The 20,576-nt window shown below is 37.4% G+C and overlaps 2 protein-coding genes across 8 annotated transcripts in view; one reads left to right on the forward strand and one right to left on the reverse strand.

Moving 5' to 3' along the window:
• The window catches only part of gnb1b (guanine nucleotide binding protein (G protein), beta polypeptide 1b), a 28,557-nt gene extending 14,139 nt beyond the window's left edge, over positions 1–14,418 (forward strand). For 4 of the 7 annotated variants that reach the window (XM_081717292.1, XM_027000612.3, XM_081717293.1 and 1 more), the window contains 10 exons: positions 2,555–2,662; positions 3,994–4,032; positions 4,169–4,275; positions 5,225–5,288; positions 5,392–5,554; positions 8,425–8,491; positions 9,418–9,619; positions 9,847–10,063; positions 11,278–11,421; positions 12,153–14,418. In XM_081717292.1, the coding sequence (XP_081573418.1) occupies positions 2,606–2,662; positions 3,994–4,032; positions 4,169–4,275; positions 5,225–5,288; positions 5,392–5,554; positions 8,425–8,491; positions 9,418–9,619; positions 9,847–10,063; positions 11,278–11,384 (1,023 nt within the window). In that variant the 5' untranslated portion in view covers positions 2,555–2,605 and the 3' untranslated portion in view covers positions 11,385–11,421; positions 12,153–14,418. Of the gene's footprint in view, positions 1–2,554; positions 2,663–3,993; positions 4,033–4,168; positions 4,276–5,224; positions 5,289–5,391; positions 5,555–8,424; positions 8,492–9,417; positions 9,620–9,846; positions 10,064–11,277; positions 11,422–12,128 lie in introns of all 7 variants that reach the window. The other 3 variants (XM_027000613.3, XM_081717295.1, XM_081717294.1) reach the window with 3 other exon arrangements.
• Positions 14,419–16,321: 1,903 nt separating this feature from the next.
• On the reverse strand, positions 16,322–19,467 carry cysltr3 (cysteinyl leukotriene receptor 3). Its single transcript, XM_027000623.3, has 2 exons — positions 19,035–19,467; positions 16,322–18,168 (listed from the first exon to the last, which is right to left on the reverse strand). The coding sequence occupies exon 2, from the start codon at positions 18,164–18,166 to the stop codon at positions 17,081–17,083; it is 1,086 nt and encodes a 361-aa protein (XP_026856424.3). The 5' UTR covers positions 18,167–18,168; positions 19,035–19,467; the 3' UTR covers positions 16,322–17,080.
• Between the last annotated feature and the right edge of the window lie 1,109 nt (positions 19,468–20,576).

Genomic DNA, 20,576 nt, shown 5'->3' on the forward strand with positions numbered 1-20,576 from the left:
CATGCCATTTCTTTTTGTAGGTCACTTGATGTCATCTTACGGTTGTTAAGTGACATTCGAATGAGATGGAGATCATCATGTTCAGTAGAGTCATTTTCGACCTCTGCCGGTCTATAGCTGCTGTTGTCCCATGCATTTGCTGTTTGACCTTGTTCTTATGAACTGTAGTTTTTTAAATTTTCAAGATGGAAGCAACCTGATGCTCACTGTATCCCTCTGCCAGTAAAGCTACAATTGAACACTTCTTTTCCTCATTAAGAACCTTTCTTTTCGACTCTTTTGGCATAGTCTGTAGCTGTATTTTGACTACACTTACTTTTTGGGTAGTCCTAGCACTGCTTTTCCCATCCAGTTGGTTCTATAACAAGAGAATAGTGATTACAGCAGCTGTGGTTTTTATATTGCTGCTCGTTAGAATAGGATTTTAAGGTGATCAACATTTGAATGGAATGGCTGCTGTACATGTAGAGGTGCTGTTTTAAGAAATTGGAGTGGTCTTCTATTTTTTTCCAGAGCTGTGTGTGTGTGTGTGTGTGTGTGTGTGTGTGTGTGTGTGTGTGTGTGTGTGTGTTTGAGAGATTTTTGACCCCACTAGTAGCTTGTGGGTGTCACTACAACATAAGTCCCATTTTTGTAGTACCTATTTGTGGTCCTTTTTAGATCATAAGCCAACTTCAAGCTAGTTTTCTACCTGTCCTTTCAGGAAACCTGTTAGCTTCTCAGCTCAAAACCTACCAATTGCATCAGATTAATGAGTTGCATACACTTTTATGCTAGTTAATAATAGAGATGCATCAATTGCGATTTTTTGGGGGGCTGATTACTTCTTTTTTTTTTAAACATGGCTGATTACAATTTTTGCTGATTCCCATTTTCTTTCTTTCTAAGAATTATAAATGACAGCATATAGAAACCTTTTTGTTCAAATTTTATTTTTCAAAAAATGTCCATTAGGTTATAGGAAACCTTTTCTTTTCACAAACCTACAAATAGCATAAAGAGCAATATTTGTACTTGCAAATGAAAGCAATGTACTACAAATGAAAAATCAAGGATTCTTTGTTATTGTCAGTGTATATGCCTAATGCAGTCACTGTTGTTCGTGTAGCTGTGTTTGTGCCACTGTCCCCCTCTTGTGGTGAACAAGTGTAAATATGACAGTTGGTTATGAGACTGATCGGCCTGTCACCGCTTATGGCCGATCACGTGGAAAACTGGCCAGTTCCAGTAACCAGCTGATCGATCGGTGGATCCCTTGACTATATATAAACTATTTCCCCTTGTGTAATCAGTTATTTTAGTCTTTGATTTTGTACAACTTGCCTTACTTCATTCATGTAGGCATTTAAAACTAAAACTTGCTATAATGTTTATATTATTGTTATTTTGTAGAATGTGGAAAAACAATAAATGGACATGTTTCTGCTTAGTATCTAAGCCCCTCAAACAATACGTACACTGTATACTCTTTCATAAAATGGGGTTGAGAACAATGAAATAACTTTTAAAAATGCCTTCTTCTAATGCTGTTATACTTTTTGGGTCTGTTCTGTCACTGCTGGGGTTTTGAGCCTTAATGCTAGAAAAGTTAGCTGGTTAGTTTGTTTGTTGTTCCCCCCCCCTCCCTTCTTTCTTGTAAGTTTCAATTTTTTGTTTAGATTTTGGGGTTTTATTGATGAATAATGGACACTGTAAAACCTTTGATGTACAGATCAATTCTCTATTGTTTACTACAAGTTTGACGACGTTTAATGGAAGCATCCTGTACCTTATTGTGAAGCCTATTTGTGTTATTTGACTGCCATAAACAAATTAACCATACCAGTGTCTGTAGTACCATACCTTCAGTCATTTCTCTGAGCATGTAAAGGATTTAGGTCAGTTGAATAGTCACTCCCAGGATTTGCATGAAGGAGCCACAAAGAACTTTTGAATTTTTTTTTTTTCCAGTAACCCTGGGGAGATTTGTAAAAGCAGGTTAAAACTAAAAACATTGGGACCAGAGACAGACTTGTACCCCTTTTAGATCCAGATTTTTAGAACATCATGCCATCATTGTGCTGGATGTGGAAATATCTGTTGCTTGTAACATAGTAACTATAAAAAGATGATAGGTAGCCTATTTATAAAATCAGCATAGTTCCGTTCCTGCCACATTTTACAGACAAAGCCACCATGGAAATGTTGTGGCCACCTCCTTTCCGATATTTTTGAAATGTTGTTCAGAATCACTGTTTCTAATGTTATGATGAATTGCAGTGAGAACTTTACTGTTAGAATGTACCTTTTCATAAGTCTGTTTCTTATAAATAATGAACAATATCCTAAAAAAACCTCAGTGTGAGTTCTATACATATGCAAAGGTTTTCATGTTTATACTTTTTGGTAGTGTTTCAAATTATTAGGTAAATGTATATCTTTAGCATGAATTTTGAGTCCAGTGTGGGTTAGTTTTTTATGCCCTCTTAAATATTTTTATGGATCTGATAGGATTAGGCTTTTTGTTGTCTTGCCTTACTCCTCAAACTCAATGTGATATCTTTCTCTGGAACAGATCAGTGTGTGTCCCGGCAGCAGGAGTGAGGAAGAGCTTTAGAGGAAGAAAATGAGTGAACTGGACCAGTTACGCCAGGAGGCTGAGCAGCTCAAAAACCAGATCAGAGTGAGAACCACCTGCACACACATTCATTAATGCACATCACAAGCACGATCATAAGATTCTGTGGAGCTATGTCAGTAACAGCGTTTTATCAGCACAAAATTTCACAGGCAGTCAGTGTTGTCTCAGTATCAGACTAATATGGTCAAACTTTGTTTCTTGTAAGCACTACCTGCTGCATTCTGGACTAAATGAAGCTTGTTTAGACTTTTACTGGAATATCAGTTAGGGCATTACACTATTTTAATCTCAAGATAATAAGATAACAAGATATATATAAGTGTATAATAAGTAACTATATTTTGATATATGCTCAAGTAAAGCTTTCTTGGATAGCAAGTAAAGATTTATTGGGTCACATCTTAGTTCTGAAAAAATGTTTGAAGGTGAAGAAAGATAGTCTTTGCAATCTTACCATATGAGTCACTGGTCAGGACTGATGCCAAGGTTTTTCACAGTTGTACCCGGTGCAGCAGAATGGCTGTTTAGCATTAAAATTTAGCATTAATTCAGCCAGTTTGTTTCTAGCAGCTTTACTACCAAGAAGAAAGACCACTGTTTTCTCTGGGTTTAGTAGGTATATATTATCTGACATCCATGCTTGTCATTTATACAGTCTTCAACCCTATTAAGTTAGTCATTTGAACTAACAGATGTATACAGTTGTGTCATAAGGATAGCAGAGGAACTAACCACTTTTGAATTCCCCAGTGGTATTTAAGGGTTAATAACTGTCATGTGTTTGAGCTGTGCAAGGAAAGAGTTGTAGCGTGAGCAGACTTTGCATAAATAAGACACATGGCAACCAACCATTTGTATAATTTACTGAACACGGTCTGGATAGCTTGGTAACTTAAGAGCAGTTCCTGATGCGGCTAATGTCTTGTCACAACGTAGACATGTTTTAAGGAAAAAACTAAGCTATTTCTCTGCCATCCCCAATAAATTGTGTGTGTGTGTGTGTGTGTGTGTGTGTGTGTGTGTGTGTGTGTGTGTGTGTGTGTGTGTGTGTGTGTGTGTGTGTGTGTGTGTGTGTGTGTGTACTGTGAGCACATGCAAAAATATTTAAATCTTATACCCACCTGTTAGTTCTTTCATCTTCCTTATCTCCATTCAGCCCTGCATAAATCTATTGATATGTCCAGACAGCAAAAATTGAACTACTCCAAGGTCAGAATAATGTAGCTAGTTCTTTTAAATACCATGTCAGACAGTTATTTGGGTTTTGTCTAGAAAAAAAAATGTCATAAACCAAGTTGATGTATATCTATTCACACTCAAGACAAAATAATTTAACCTGACATGACAAAATATGATTAATGTCTGATTTTCAGGATGCAAGGAAAGCCTGTGCAGATGCCACACTATCACAGGTAATTAATTATTAAATTGAAAAATCAAGCAAATTAAGAGTCCTTTTTGTTTCGTCTAGGTCTGAGAAGTGTTGTCATTTCCAATTTACTACCTGTGCTGTCAGTTTAGATGTTAGAGCTGTAAACTTGTTTTCAGATCACAGCAAACATCGACCCTGTTGGACGAATCCAGATGCGCACAAGGCGAACGCTGAGGGGACATCTGGCCAAAATCTATGCCATGCACTGGGGCTCAGACTCCAGGTACCCTGATTCAGTCACATACAGTATGCCTTATCTACCTAGTATTTTGAGAGAAAATTTAATGGATGTATTGGAGTACTCCCAGTCCAAATCAGTGTATAATTTTTGTTTTGGGGTTTTTTGTTTTGCTTTTTTAATGATTGCTGATTAGTTTTATGCTGGGAAAACCCTTGATTTTAGAATTTATACCATCCAACTTGGACTTATCTTAGGATATTTGAAGACTGGAAAATAAATAAATGTTTGTCTTGGAATGCCTGTATTAGTTTAAAAATATTTTTTTCTTTTAGTTATGGAAAAATGAGGTTGCATTCACCATTACTACTATAAATCAGTAAATCCTAGTCCGCCTATGACTCTTAATTATATCAAACGGGACTCGATGAGCACTCTTAAAAGGCGATTATGCAAGCTTAAGCATTCGCACACTAGCCTATGTTTAGCTTCTGTTCACTTGCATTGTCATTACCAGTGCCAAATCCTGTGGGCAAAAAATTCAGTTATGTGCTTAATCTCACATGAAGCTCTTTCTGTCTGAAAACACATGGAGATCAGTCACTCATTACAGTGTGCCAGCTTCAGGGGTTTCCCTTCTGTCTGTAGGATTAAGTAGGTGTAGTTTACGCTAGATAGTGGATGTACATGTATTCAGCCTTGTGGTGAATCACTTTCTCCTGCATGTAGGTGGTGAAGCAATGGTTGTGTGTGGGAGTTATGACTAAGCATGTTACTATTACTGTCATGCTTTAAATTCATGCCCACCAAGCTAAAGCAGTGCTGCTCAGATTTTCTTTTAATAGTTCACTATTGTCTTAGACATTTCGAGGTCCTCACACATTTGTCAACCCACCGGTTGTAACAAACATACAAATATATGCATACGTTTTCTTTTTTGTGTGTGTGTAACCTGTATTGTCTGCATAGCCCTTCATGCTGTTTCCTTGTGTAGGCTGTTGGTCAGTGCATCCCAGGATGGTAAACTCATCATCTGGGACAGCTATACCACAAATAAGGTGAGAGAAGTGGAGCAGTAACCAGAAAAGATCTTGATTTATTGTCCCCATACCCATTTAACCTGCTACTGAAAACTGAACAACTGTTATCTGGATCTTTCAGGTCCACGCCATCCCTCTGCGCTCATCCTGGGTGATGACCTGTGCCTACGCCCCCTCAGGGAACTACGTGGCCTGCGGAGGCTTGGATAACATCTGCTCTATCTACAGCCTGAAGACTCGCGAGGGCAATGTTCGTGTCAGCCGTGAGCTGGCTGGACACACAGGTAGTGGATGTTCCTTCAGCACATTTCTGGCTTCCTTCTCATAGGACCATCAGGTCAATACACTCCTCCGCACTCATGGCTACCTGTCAGTAGGGGGCCACCACTGTGGTGGCAGTCCAGCCCTGCATCCACATCACCACAGCATTTTTGTGATTGCCCTGCTGTAGGTGTTTCCATGTTTCCCAGTTCTTTCACTATAAGACTGCAGTAGTGAAATATGCAACTGACCTTCGGTTTACCTTAGCCTTAGTATACATTTGTTCTTTCTTCATGAGCAGGAATAGTATATCCTGCCATTGTTTACTAAATATGGCAATGTAAACAGAGCTTCATAACATTGTATTTGGGAGAACTGTTTTGGTGTATCTGGCTTTCAATATGAGATATTGCCTATGGGTCATAAACCTGCTGTTTTCAAATCTGAGTTTACTTTTTTAAGGTCATCCAGTTGTTGGAGAGTGGTGAAGTGCAGTCTTGGCACTCTCATGACATCACATCATTACTGCAGTCTTATATAAATAAAATATTTTGGTCTTTAAAGCCAATGTTTATTTTTTTGAATTCTCACAATTTACAAAATGAGCATTGGTTTACTGAAAAGTGATTGTAATGGGAACTCAGATATACTGGTAAATATTTAGTAAATGTGCCATCAGATAGTCCAGGGACATAGACAAACTACTGAAGTGTGTATTAATTACTAAATGAAAAAGGGGGCGGGGGGGGACACTCCAATGACTACATCTGTATAGCTACATACATCAGTCGCTGTGGGGTAGTAATTGAATGTACTCTTCACATATTTAAAGAAAGGTTCCCACATTTTTCCTATAACTGGACAAAGAGCCTCTAATGGTATACCTCATTTTCTCTTGTTTGATGCTTTGAAGGACATTTCTAACCCAATGACGGTGAGAAGGTGGGGCAGAAGATTTCCACATCAGCAAAATCAAGTTTTACACTTTCGTAGTGATTTATTTAAAGTGGAAGACACAAAGTGCAGTGATTTAATAATATATAGCTGTATCATAGTTCATTAGTATCTTGGACCTATTGTACTGGCTAGGATGCTTTTGAGTAGATGACAGAGCACTTTTGTAAGTCGCTCTGGATAAAAGTGTTTGCTAAATGCCATAAGTGTAAATGAGTCTATAAATATAAATGAGATTTCTCATTTACCAATAATTTATGCAAGGATGGGCATGACCAAAAGACATCGGTCACAATTATGATCAACAACATAAATTCTAGACCTGGTAATGTTAACCTGACTTTAGTCAAATGAGTGCAGTCCACAATTTTACTTTGAATCAGTCCATGTCATCAACAAATATATAAATGAACACTCGTCAGAATGACATTCCATATTTCGTTTGCAATCTCCTACCCCAAATCTCTTTCCCACTAGCTTTCCCAAGTCTAGACATTTTCTTATCCCAAATAAATTCTGAAATCATGCCATCAATGTTGTGAAAAAAGAGGTAGAAAGATGGGAAGGTATGGGAAAATATAGGAAACTTTGGAAGAGACTTCTTAACCCATGCCACAAGGGATAAGGTCAGTATCGAGCTGCAAAGTCTTCTCTTAATCTAGACAATACAGGGCCAAAATTTGGCACAAACAAATTCTAATTTATCTGTGATTTGAATACCAATCTATGTAAATCTACCTTAAACAGGAAGTTATATAATGGATACTTATGAGCTGCTATATTTAAAAAGAATAATGGTTCACTTGTGTCCTAGTTTGAATCCTGAAATTTGACCAAATGAGGAGAGAACATCAAGCACTGCTAGAATACAGACAGTCTAGGCATATACAGAAGTAGGTCATCTGCATACAGGGAAACTTTTATGCTCAGCATTGCTCCTCGTTATACCTGTTATGCAAAAATTAGCTCAAAATGCGATGGCTAGGGGCCTAGTGACTCACTGTGTAGATAGAAAACAAAGAATGGATGCTAACTTTCTTTATTAGGGACTCTCATCTCTTTTTAACCAAAGCTTTCTCCCCTCTTGAGTTTTCAGCTATTCAGTTTTCCCACAATTATCATGTTTTAGTGAGTACAGCATACTATATAACAGTCTGACATCAGTGATGCTAACCATTTGCCACGCTGTCATCTGCTCCATCTCAGTAGAATGTGAACCTTTGCTGTGTTAATTGCTTAGAATTTACCTTTAATGTTCCAAAGTAATGAAAAATGAACTGAAATCATTACTTGCTATAACGCCCATGCGCATGACATGATTCCTTGTAGCTCCAACACCTCAGACATGCCTTCCTATGTTTAGTAGTTATGAAATATTTATATACAAAATGGGTTAAGGCAAAACACTAAAGGTGAACAGGGTAAAAGTTTTAATTAATAGCCATCACTGTTAAACCCCAGTTGACTACTTACATTGACAATTACTTTTTGTATTTCAAGTTTTCTGAAATGCTAAAAAAAAAACACCTAAATGTGTATGTTGGGCATTTTCTTCCCAGCAGTTTGAAAGAAGACATGATATGGAAGCAAAAAGGCCCAAAATCTCAAAATTGACTAGTGCATGATAAAACGTTTTGCCTGCCATGTTTCTCCTTAAAGCATGATCATTCACTATAAGAAATTGGGGTGTTGAAAATAGCTAAGCACAAATCCTAATTTAAAAGGAGAACATTATGGCTAAGTAAATAAGTAACTAGACAAATTTATTCCTAGATTTAAACGAGCCTTAAAAAAATGTTTCTTTTGATTCAAAAACATTTATGCTAAATATGTTGTATACAATTGAGCAGCATTTGGTTGATATGATTTAGTGATATAATAATGAGGAATTGGACTGTTTTTATAGCCATGTTTGAGGCTTATTCTCTTGTGTTTACAGGTTACCTGTCCTGCTGCCGCTTCCTTGATGACAACCAGATTGTTACGAGTTCTGGCGACACCACTTGGTATGAGAGAGAAATTGCAGCCCTTTTTAAATTTACAGTTTTCAAGGAAATTTAGCCTGGGCGGGGGGGACAGCAGCTACAGTCTGCAGTGCGACCTCTTTTATTTGTATATAAAATATGCTGTCATAATTAAGAGAAAGATGAATGATTAGTTATAATCATTAATAAATAATGTTTAACTTTTGATGTTTTTTCTGTGATATGGGTGAGCACTCTAAATAGGTATGCATGAAAACCTTATAACACGCGTAGTTCCAACAACATAATTAAACAGTTAAAAGCAACAATCATATATTGTTAATTCCAACTTTGTGTATATCCATACACTGACCACAACATAACATTAGCACCCTATGCTGTCAGAATAGAATTAGTGATTGTAGCTTGTGATGTATCTAACAAATATATATAATTAAGTCTCAAAAAAGTACCCAAAATAAATGTGTTTTTGTTTTTGGATTTTGAAACATAATTGTTTTGGTGTACATGACGGTGTAGTAACTATGTGTTTATTTATGAGCTTTCAAAACGTGTGTATACTATGTGCATATAACAAAATTTCTTAAGCTCATACTTGGTGTATGCAAGAGTAAAGCAGACATGTCAGCTTTACAGATATGAGTGTTATTAGACAGTAGCGGTCTTTATGTACAAAGTGTATTCAGTGGTTATCCAAGTTTTTCAGTGTAGACTAAAAGTACTTTATGCTGTCTATACAGTATCACACTTGTGGCTTTGCCGATGTCCTCCTAACTCCTCAACACCCATCTTAGATACTTGTCTTCTAACAGCTGCGAAGGAATTTTTTTTTTTTCTTATAAAAACATAGGGGGAAAAAAAGAAATAAAAATATAGAGCCCCTTTCTACTTTTTCTTGAGCAGTTTGCAGAGCTGCCCACAGCTGACCTTTGTTGTGTTCCCTGCAGCGCTCTTTGGGACATAGAGACCGGTCAACAGACGACCACTTTTGCAGGCCACACTGGAGACGTGATGAGCCTGTCCCTGGCTCCAGATTCCAGGACCTTTGTGTCGGGGGCCTGCGACGCTTCGGCCAAATTGTGGGATGTGCGTGAGGGCATGTGCAGACAGACTTTCACTGGCCACGAGTCTGACATCAACGCCATCTGTGTGAGTGGCATAGCTGTTTTCTAAAGGCTTGTCCATTTAAAGCTCTGGACAGGCTCAGGCAAAGGCATCTGTCACATACGCTTAGTCCGTGGGGTTATGTGAACAGATCCTCATTGTTATGTTTTCCTGCTTCCCATTAGGACCGCCAACTAAATAACTGTTTTATTGGTTTGGCATTTATGTTGTCTTTGATTAGTAAAGCAAGCCTCCTGGTTGTCTCACCCTAGTTCTTCCCTAACGGCAATGCGTTTGCCACCGGCTCGGATGATGCCACTTGCCGCCTGTTTGACCTGCGTGCCGACCAGGAGTTGATGGTATACTCCCATGACAATATCATCTGTGGCATCACCTCCGTGGCCTTCTCGAAGAGTGGCCGACTGCTGCTCGCTGGTTATGACGACTTCAACTGCAACGTGTGGGACAGCCTAAAAGCCGACCGTGCTGGTGAGGCGCTCTCGCACGCATACAGCATACCTAGGTCACAGACAAGACCGGTGCTGGACACATGATATATTGTTAGTATGCGTGTGCATAAAAACAAACAAAAAAACTTTGCTGTAAAATTCTGCATGCTGGTTTGCATGTCTGTAGTAGGAAGCAACCCTAGCACCTGTTTGCCTCAGTTATATACCACTGTTGTTTTTACTGATGTCCTACATCAAAAATGGGTGCCCCATAATAATCTCTTTATCTTTCTGCCTATAAACGTTTGTTGTTGTTCTTGATCAGTCTAACAAGTATATAACCTTAGGTCACCTGTATATATTGATCTGCTTTTAGTGCTCCAGACATATTTTTCAGATCACACTGCTATTCATTTGCAAACTCTCAAGTTATCAGAATCTCCTCAACTATTAACATTATGCGTGCATGGCATGACATCTGGATTCCAACCTTGCACAAATATTATGAATGTATGTTGAATTGGTCTGGCGATGTCACCATTAGTCACAACCTAGCTTTTGGTACCATCAACTTTGGCTTATTCTTTGGAAGTGCACAGCCCGACCAATTACAGTGAATACAGTTAATATTTAACATTTGCCTAGAAATAGAAATATAAAACTTGGCATGCTGCAGTATTTGCTGAACTCATAAAACCTTTAAGTATAGGTATCAGAATCAAGAATACCATCACCATTGTCCTAGGATCTAGAATGACATACCTGTGTTTATCAAGGAATAAACACAGAGGCGTGTATTTATTTATTTTACTGATGAATAAACAGTGCAAAAGAGTAAAATTCAAACTTTCAGGATGCTTGTCTCACAAACATCTCTTAACTCTTGGATAAAGCAATGTAAAGCATCTAACACTACATATATCAGGACCAAGGATTTTTCATTTGAAATGTGTAGTCACTTCAGTAGCACCCAGTCATTAGTAATCGTTGTACCATTGTGGGTTGTTGCAATGGTTACAGTGAATAAGGGTATAAACAAGAACCCATGTACACAAAGAACTTTCAAAACTTGTGAAATTAATATTATGTTTTAAACATCCTAATATTTGAATATCGGCTATCCTCCTAGAGCTTCACACTCCCTTTACTTGCCCATTTCAAGAAACGTTTTGTATGTGTGCATGCATGCTGTATCATGAAACCACACAGCCTTAACTCTCCATTTCGTTCCACTGTGATGCTGCTGTGTTGCAGGTGTGTTGGCTGGCCATGACAACCGCGTGAGCTGTCTGGGGGTGACTGATGATGGCATGGCTGTGGCTACAGGGTCCTGGGACAGCTTCCTCAAGATCTGGAACTGAACTCTGAAGGTGCTTTCAACACAACATGTCTGACACAGTAAGAAAGCTACTTTTGGTTTATTTGGAGGGGCGGAGGGGTGGGTGATTGGCCTTTAAAGTACCATTGTGTGACTGTTACTGGTGGTGACAGGAAGTCTTTAGCCTTGATACTAAATGCAGATTTATTCATGAGAAGGCTAGGACATTGCAGCTAAGCATTTTAGCATAGTATGTTTTGTTTTGTTTGTTTCTATGGGTTTATTTATAATATGCATGAAGATGTGTCAAGTCTTACTGTAAAGTGTGCACCCAAAGTAGTTTCTCTAAATATCAGCATATGCTTAGTCATGTTACAATTAGGTGGTGTGTCTTATTTCATTATTAAGTAATGTAATATTAATGATTGCTAATTTAAATGATAGTTTTAATCATCTTAAATGATGGATCTTGGCTCTCTTTAGTGTTGTCATAGTCTGTGCAGTGCTTTGTGATCTAAGCTGAGGTTCCATGGATGCAGGAATGTACTGTAGTTTAAGGTCATTTTTAAAACTTATTTATTTATATTTCTTAAGTAGAATATGTAATACTGAACTATCATTGATGTGCCCTCATTTATATATTATCAATTTAACTACGCTTTCCTACACAATAATCAGTTACTAATCATTTTGTGTGAAGTGGTGTCATCTCACAAGTCTGGTTGAATATTCAAAGAAAAATACACTGTTGCTTGCTAATCAATTTAATTAATTGCTCTTTTCACAGACTTTCCTTTTGTATTTTTTATAGATGTCATTTGAACTCCAAAGTCGACTGGAAGACCATTCCAACTTTAGAATGTTAAATTTCACAGCTTCATCATCAAAAACACCACACCTTATAAGACTCTGACAGCACCATGAAAAGAAAAACTAAGGGAAAACAATGCCTTTCCTACACATAGAAGAGCACAATTTGTTTTATCACCCAACTTTAAAAAAAAAAAAGAAGAAGAATTCCTGTGGTATGAAATGAATAACTTTGTGCTTTCCCTTTTGGACCATTCTATGTCACCCTGTAAGAGAAAATAGAAACACTATCATCCCATGCTTATGTATCATGTGTCTAGAAAGCAGATGTTGGAGTGTAATTGTACAATTTATTTAACTCTTATTTTTGTTTCTTTTAAGAATTCCTTTATGGAACTGATTAGTCATTCTTAGATATTTTTTTCTTTAAAATCCTGTAAAATCATGGATTGAGATGAAATAAGACAAAAAAGGCTGAAATTCGACAAGAAAGAGCAGCTTTTTTTCTTTTCTTTTTTGTTCCCTTTTTTATAGTGCACTAGATTGCTCTAGAGTGTGTGTGTGTGCGTGTGTGTGTGTGCGTGTGTGCGTGCGTGTGTGCGTGCGCGCATGTAAGTAGTTTTCATGAGAGTGACCTTAGATGCCATAAGAGGAAAATTGTGCTCAATGGTGAAATTCTGATTCATATTTTTGGGCAACAAAATAGCAGCCCCAAGCTTTCAACTCTAAGTCATTCACCTTTTGAACCGTTGCTGAGCTGTCAGCATTTACTGGGTAATAAGAACAGCCTTAGTTTTCTAAAACTGTAATGATTTGTGCATTAGTTAACTTTTGATGTGAATACCGGTCCTTTGTCATTAAAGAGAAAAGAAAATGCCATATCTTTTACCATTTCTGAGTCTGAGGTACTCGCGTCATTTATCTACAAATGGCTGCTTGTATATATGAGTATCTGACTTGCACGCGAATGCAGCATTATATTCTAGCTAATTTTCTTTCCAGTCTTGTCACAGCTTTGTTTGCACAATAAGAAATTTGACTAATATTTTACGCGTTAACTAACCAAGCACATACCGTTAATCACACTGAATGCTGATGTTAACGAAGAAGATACACAAAATTAAAAAATCTCACACCAATCCTCTCTTTCATAAGTTTTAACTTTGTTTTAACTAACCTCAAAGTTTCTCTTCTGGTCTTACTTTTTGTATTGAAGTTACGTTTGGCTTTGTGACTTTTTTTCAGTCCAGGGATGGTTTATTATGAGGTGGGACTACGTGCTATGTGGGGCAGGTGGATATTAACAAATGTGAGGGGTTTTGTTTTGGTTTTTTTTTTGGTTTGTTTTTTTGGTTTGTTTGGTTTTTTTTATATAAATAATATCCAATTTCAGAAAACCGATATCCCTGTTTGTGCTTGAAAATACAGTTAATAATCTGTGAATGAAATGTTGTACAAATCAGTGTCTGAAAATAATGATTCTTAAAACTAAGAGTTAACTTTTTCATTTGCCATGAAGTAACGTAGTCGCATGCTGTAGAAATGCTTTAGCAGGTGCTCTTTTTGTTTTTTATTCCTTTTTTTCTTTCTTTTTTAAAGACCCACTGGTCTCTACTAGGAGGGTGAAATTGGTAAGACCTTTCATTGGTTGATGCTCAATTCCTGTTCTTTTTGCCATGCTGTGTATACATCGTTTACTTTTACTGGCAAAGCTATGCACCCAAGTGAGACGCTGAAAGAGAAAGGACTACATATTTACTGCAGACATCCTTTGTCCTGCTTCAGCTCCTGTAATGATTCCTAGTAAAAAGATAAATGATTAACAAGACATCGGTTCTACAGCAGTTTGTCCCTTTGTTTGGTCAATTTCAAATGAAACAGGTATTTGTCCAGACAAACTGTTCTGGCCTCCTTCAATTAAAATGTATAGATAAAGGCATCTGAAATGGCAGGTTGTTCTGTTTTACCCACTGTAAACAGATGCACTTTCTTTAATAGTTGACATTTTTTTAATGTTTTTCCCCTCTTTGCGATAATGTACAATAATTGTGATGTATTTGTGTGTGCTGCCACCAGTAAAGATTAATTGCAGTTCAATTAAAATGGATTCCCCCCCTTATTTTTTCATTAATAACTGTTGAGCTCCTTCTCACATTTTTGTATTTAATTTCAGTCTGTCAGTGTACCACAGAAAGCTGGATGCAAGATAGATACTATATTAAAATGTACTGTTATTTAAGATGTAATAAAAAGAAGTTTGAGATGTCTCTCTGTTTTGATGTTTTTAGTAGGAAATCTACATTTGCAACAGCTTTGGCTAATATCTTGCAGGATCAGAAATCATAATTGTTCATTATCCTACACAAATGCAATGTAGGGGCAAAAAACCCTGCACTTACTGAGTTTACGCCAAGTTTATAAAAGGTATGTACCCAATGAGCATTAATGGCTCATTGCAAATGAAAATATTCTTTGAAGGAATTGAGGAAATGTGTGGTTCTGAAGATCAGTTTCAAGCGTAGCTGCAGAAGAATGTCTGAAATGCCTTTCCTACTGTTACCTATATAATGACACTCAAAGTTTATGCATAGCAATTGTCAGTGGAAGCATGTTCATTGTACCATTCCCCTGAAAGTACCCTGTTCTGACAACTTCTTGGTGTTTATTAAGCATCCTTTAAGGCTGTGGACACCTGCTTTTCTTTATCTATAATCATGTGATCAATGTACCATTTGCCTATTTAAACAGTTTTCAGATGATATCATATCATTCTTTTGAAATTACATGAATATTGGATACTTTTTTTTTTCCAGAATTGTAATGAAGAACACAAGGTTTTCAGATAAACAGGGCAGAGGTCCTTCATCAGCAATGAATTTTGAAAAGCTCATCTTTTAATACACCTGGAATCTTATATATAGTATGACTTTTAGATACAGATTCTGTCAGTGTTCAACAAAAATCATAAAATATTGAAGCATTTTATTACAAGAGAAAATTAACATGAAATTTTAACTGCTCCTACTCTTAAGTAGTGTACTTACTTAATTCTGCCCAGGGAGGTTTTCTGACAATATGTATTATAAAAAGTGCTGTAAAAATCAAATTGACTTGGTTTTTTGTTTTTTTTTTAAATGGAGAAAATAGTCCAAACCTTAACATTCCACTAAAGGTATGTTAGTTAAAATGAGATGGCATATTGCCAGCATTTAGTAAATGGCTGTCCTGTACAGTTTTCCTCTTTAGTCAATTAGCTGAAATTGTGAAGGCACTAGAGACTGACCAGGAAGCAGCTGTTTAGCAGGGTTTGGGGTAATTATGCCTTGTCTAATAACTGCTAATTTCAGTTTCCTCAGTAAATCAGTCAGGAATGTTTGTGGAATAGACTGACACTATATTCTTTCTGTTTATCTTGTTGGTTTATTACCTTTTACCCTGACCCATACAGTGTCTGCTCTCTTCACTTCTTTTCACAGAGAAAACGTAACAGAAATCATTTCAAAAGAAGTTGGATAATGGAATAATCTGAGCAGAGTTAGGCTTTCCATATATTAGTCATTTTCCATTATGAAACTTGTCTGTATCTGACAACTGAACAATGATCAACAAAAATTTTGCTTCCTGAAAAAAACCCTGCTTCTCATGTATTTGTGCATGCTGAATCAAGATATGCTTTCAGAATTATAGTTTTATATAAGTTTTTTTTTACCCTATATGGAAAAGCTGTACCAGGGAAAGTGAATCCTGTCTGTTGGCAGAATACTGCTTGACACTGAAGAGGGAAGTTTCTGAGGCCAAATATAAGATATTGTACATTTTAAAAGCATTTTGTACATATTTTAGGTGTATTAACAGCCTTATTTATGAAAAGTAATATATGCTTAACGTAAAAACTTAAGTTACTTAAAAACCATAAAAATATTTATTTTAGTCTGGGAAACAAAAATAAGTTCAGATTTAGTAGCCCAGTGATATTAAGCTAAATTTTGTTAAATGTTTACATCCAGTAAAAAATATCAAATCATTATTGACTATTAAATATTATTGTGTAAGTAGTATAGTGTAAGTAATAAAATACTTACGAGCTAGTCCAAATACAAGTGGTGAACAGAACATGAGTTTAAAAATTATTTTAAAAAAGGAAAAATAAACACATCTAAAGTGAACAAATACACTTATCAACCAGTTTATTACAAACACCTGTGTACAAAATCTATAGTTTTTTCTTTTGCAACCCAGCAGTGACACTGACATGTGTAAAGAAAAATACAGCTCTGCTGTGAATAATAAACTTGATAAGATTGATGCCTGACACCAGCACCATATCCATTACCATGCACTACCAGGATGATGTCATTGCTTTATTGAGAATGGCTTCACATTAAATATCAGGTCAGCAGTAGGCCTGTGGTCAGAAACTGTGTCTGTATACCTTCTGTAACTTTACATTATGCACCTAAAAAAACACCTAATAAAGAGGACAGTGAGTATTCCTATTATAGTGGAAGCTGGTCTTTAGCTATAGAGGGTCCTTAGCACTATTTTTGACAGTGTAACATCTGTTCCATGGATGTTATGTTATTTTTATTTGGGAGGTATTTGATCATTGTTTTTTTGGTGTGGTTAAACTAAAAACACAAACTACGACAGCCAAAATATTACTAGTTGAATTCTTTTTACATACTTGAAAGCTACATTCTTTAGACAAATATAAAAATTCTTTCATTGCATGGTTACCACATAATAGGAATCTCTAACTAATAACAACTTAAACTTTTTAAGAAGCAGAAGCAATTGCCTCTCTTCTGGGATTTAAATGCAAAAAAGATTTATTCAAATGCACTTTCAGGATAAATTAAAATTAGATCCAGGCCATCACAGCTTCGGATGGGAAAGAAAAATGTCTCTCTATTGGTAGTGCAGTGCCCTTTACTGAGTGGCATGGTCCAGCTCGCCTTTTGGGGCCAGGATGCTGGTTGGAGTCGACACAAGGCCGTTCACCTTCTTCCTGTCTGCTTGTTTCTTCCGCTGGAGAGATAAGCGGAAGCTGTTCTCATTCTCGGAGCTGAATGTCCTCCGTCGTGAGGCCCTTCTGAAGGCTGTGCGGAATCTCTCCCCAGCGAAGTAGTACAGCAGGGGGTTCAGGCAGCTATTGGCTGAGGCCATGCATAGGGTCAGCACGGTTACATTCAACATTTGCAGCTTCAGTGAGCAGCTATTCTGCACCATCCCCACAGTGACGTGCAGATGCACCGTGCGAACCACGTGGTATGGAAGGAAGCAAAGCAGGAAGGTGCTGAGGACCAGGACAATCAGGTACACAGAACGCAGCCGCTGGTTCCGATTGGAACTCTGTACTTTCTGACTGGTGAATAGTGCACGGATGATGCACCCGTAGCATACCAGGATGGTGGAAAAAGGAATTAGGAAGCCCAAGACCAGAGCCATGTAATTGAGGTGGAGTATTTGATTCCAATTTTTAATGTTTCCAGGTTCAAAGCAACGGATCTTGTTGTATTCCCCCGGCAAGAGGAAAGGAATGCACATGAGTGCTACAAACACCCAGATGCACAAGCATGCCACACTGGCCCTACGCACTGTGACGAGGGTCTTGTTGCGGATGGGGTGCACCACAGCGATGTAACGCAGCACACTCAACCCCATGAGAAAAAGCACGCTGGTGTAGAGGTTCATGTAGAAAGAGAACACGCACCAGCGACACATCCAGTTTGGAAAGACCCAGTGACATTGTTTCATGTAGTAGGTGACACGAAAGGGCAATGTTAAGGAGAAACTAATGTCGGATATGGCAAGGTTGGTCATGAAAACAATGTTGGCTGACTTCTTAGGAGTATGTCGCAGGAACACAAATAGTGCAGCCAGATTACTGAAAAATCCCACAGGAAACATTATGATGTATGTGATGGTGTAGGCCATGCATTTGAAGTTGGTGCAATTATCACATGACAGGTTGGTTTGGGATACAATCCCAGGTGATATTGTTGAGGTAAACATATCTGAAATGAAATGCAAAGAGGATTAAATATTGAATAAATAAATAAATATATATATATATATATATATATATGTGTGTGTGTGTGTGTGTGTGTGTGTGTGTGTGTGTGTGTGTGTGTGTGTGTGTGTGTGTGTGTGTGTGGGTTTCATATGTTTTTAATGGTTTAAGTGAATTTATGGAATCGGGACAGTGATTATTTTAGGGGGATTTAAACCTATCTACCACATTACCACATAACAGTCATGAAGAATTCACTATAATGCATACTATAATGCAGCTAAACTTAAAACAAACATCAAGCTTTACATTATCTTGTGTCATTCAAAAAGAGATCTAATAAGAGAAGACAATTTAATAATACTTTACTAAAGCAAGACGTAAGTCAGTAAGCCTAATCACAAACTGTTAATTGTTCATGGATCTCACGTTACTGATTATGTAGTTATAGTTAGCCAGACATAAAGATCTACGGGGAAGTTCCACCTTGAGTGCCCATCTTGCTCATAGACCTATACAAAGAACAGCTTATACATCTGCAAAAAGCAGTATTGTGAATCAAAATAATAAACTTCATTATCATGATGACTGCTCCAAATCACAGAAACAGGGTGCCATTTAAACTGTACTTTATCTGAGACCTGGATTATGTTTACGCAGTTAGCTAAGAGCAATCTGAGAAATATTTGAGCCTGTGCACCGACGGCATAAAATAGTGTAACCAGTTACGCCAAACATTCCAAACAGAGACTTGCAATTTTTAACAGTCAGACAGTTTAGACGTGCTCGGCATAGGTGTGGTATACCCATGTCTATAGCGTAGTACTGCTCTACAAGTCAGTGAAATAAATGAGTGGTTTGGGTGCTCACCAGTCGATGTGGTTTGCCTTACACCAGTGAATCTGATAAACCTTTGGGCTCCATTTGAAACTAAACATTTAATGTCTAAGAGAAAGTCCACCTTGAAATCTTCTTATTCGCAGCAGCTTCAGCCTCGTAGGGGAAAGTATGTTTGACGTTTCTCCTTCATCTAATGCAAATCGCATGGAAATTAGAGTTTACAGTACTGGTCTTTTATAAGGAATATTCAAATGATGGCTATAACACAGACCTGTCAGAATCCGATTCGATATCCAAACGTTCTTAATAATAAATCTTAAAAAATAGATTTCATTTGCGACTGAAATTACCGAACAATTAATAAAAATATAGCCTATTAGCTGCGTCAAAAATAGTCATGTAACGAAAAAAACTACTGCTAAACATCAAAACGGTTTCCTTCCTTTCCAAAAGATATGTTAACTATTCGTCCCTACAATCTGAACGAAAAGTGTTGCGCGCCGATAAGCTGTCAGTTTACTTTTCATCGAGCAGTTGAGGAAGTAGAAAGTCTTCTGGCGTTTTTGCAAGTCCTGACAGTTACCTCATGAATAGTGAAGAACAATAGAACTTCACTGGAAATGTTGCCTTTGTTAAGCCTCCTCCTTCTCTTGTACTACAAAACAGCTATAAGAACATAAAACGTCCCTATAGATAAATCCAATTTAGGTGCGCTAATACGGAGTTTCCAGGTCCCCGGTTTTCTCGCTCTATTGGGATATTCTGAAAATGTATTCAGTCCGAATTTGCGGGTTTTGGGGCTATTTTCATAATGTACCCTGTTGGCGTATTTTAAGGGGAAATGACCACATGTAGCAGCCGTGAAAGAGTCTGAAGACGCCTTGGCGGACGTTATGATGTCTGCAACATCATACGGCATGACCGGTTTTGCGGTCGTCTTTTGGATTTGGTTCTTCATAGTTTGGCAATGTATGATCCTGATCCTTTGTGACTGTGACAACTGTTGTATAACAGGCGAAAATGAAAAACTTGACCCTGTAAACTAACCTACAGTGACACCCAAAACTAAGTTAAATTAGCTATTTTTACTTTATACTTAGTTTGTATTAAATAAACAAATACAAATGAAGCAATGGACGCAGTGTCATATTTTATTTAGGAGAAATGTTGTCCATAGGTGCACAATCAAACTTGAAGAAAAGTGAATGTCTTAATGTCTTAATAAATTAGTAATAGCGGTAGGGAGCAGAAATATATTTAAGGTCTTTGAAGACAGACTGTAAAATAACTGCCACTGAATGGCCATAAAACTGCAGATCACAAGCACAATCTACAGGCTACGGAGGGCATCACTAGTGGAATCCTAAAGACTACAGTAAAGTCAAAACCAGTCACATTAAATAGGCTCAGAAATAGGCTGCAGTTTTACAGCCAAATGAGGCACATATACATCGGATGAAATGATAAACATCTACCAGCATTTGCTGAGGGAAAAAACTTTCCCTTCAATCTCAGACCTAGAAAATGCTTGAGGTGATTATTTGTAATGCATTGAGACTATGACCTAACCAA

This window comes from Electrophorus electricus, chromosome 7 (assembly GCF_041902795.1).
Source record: "Electrophorus electricus isolate QZ-2024a chromosome 7, ASM4190279v1, whole genome shotgun sequence".
Classification (NCBI taxonomy): domain Eukaryota; kingdom Metazoa; phylum Chordata; class Actinopteri; order Gymnotiformes; family Gymnotidae; genus Electrophorus; species Electrophorus electricus.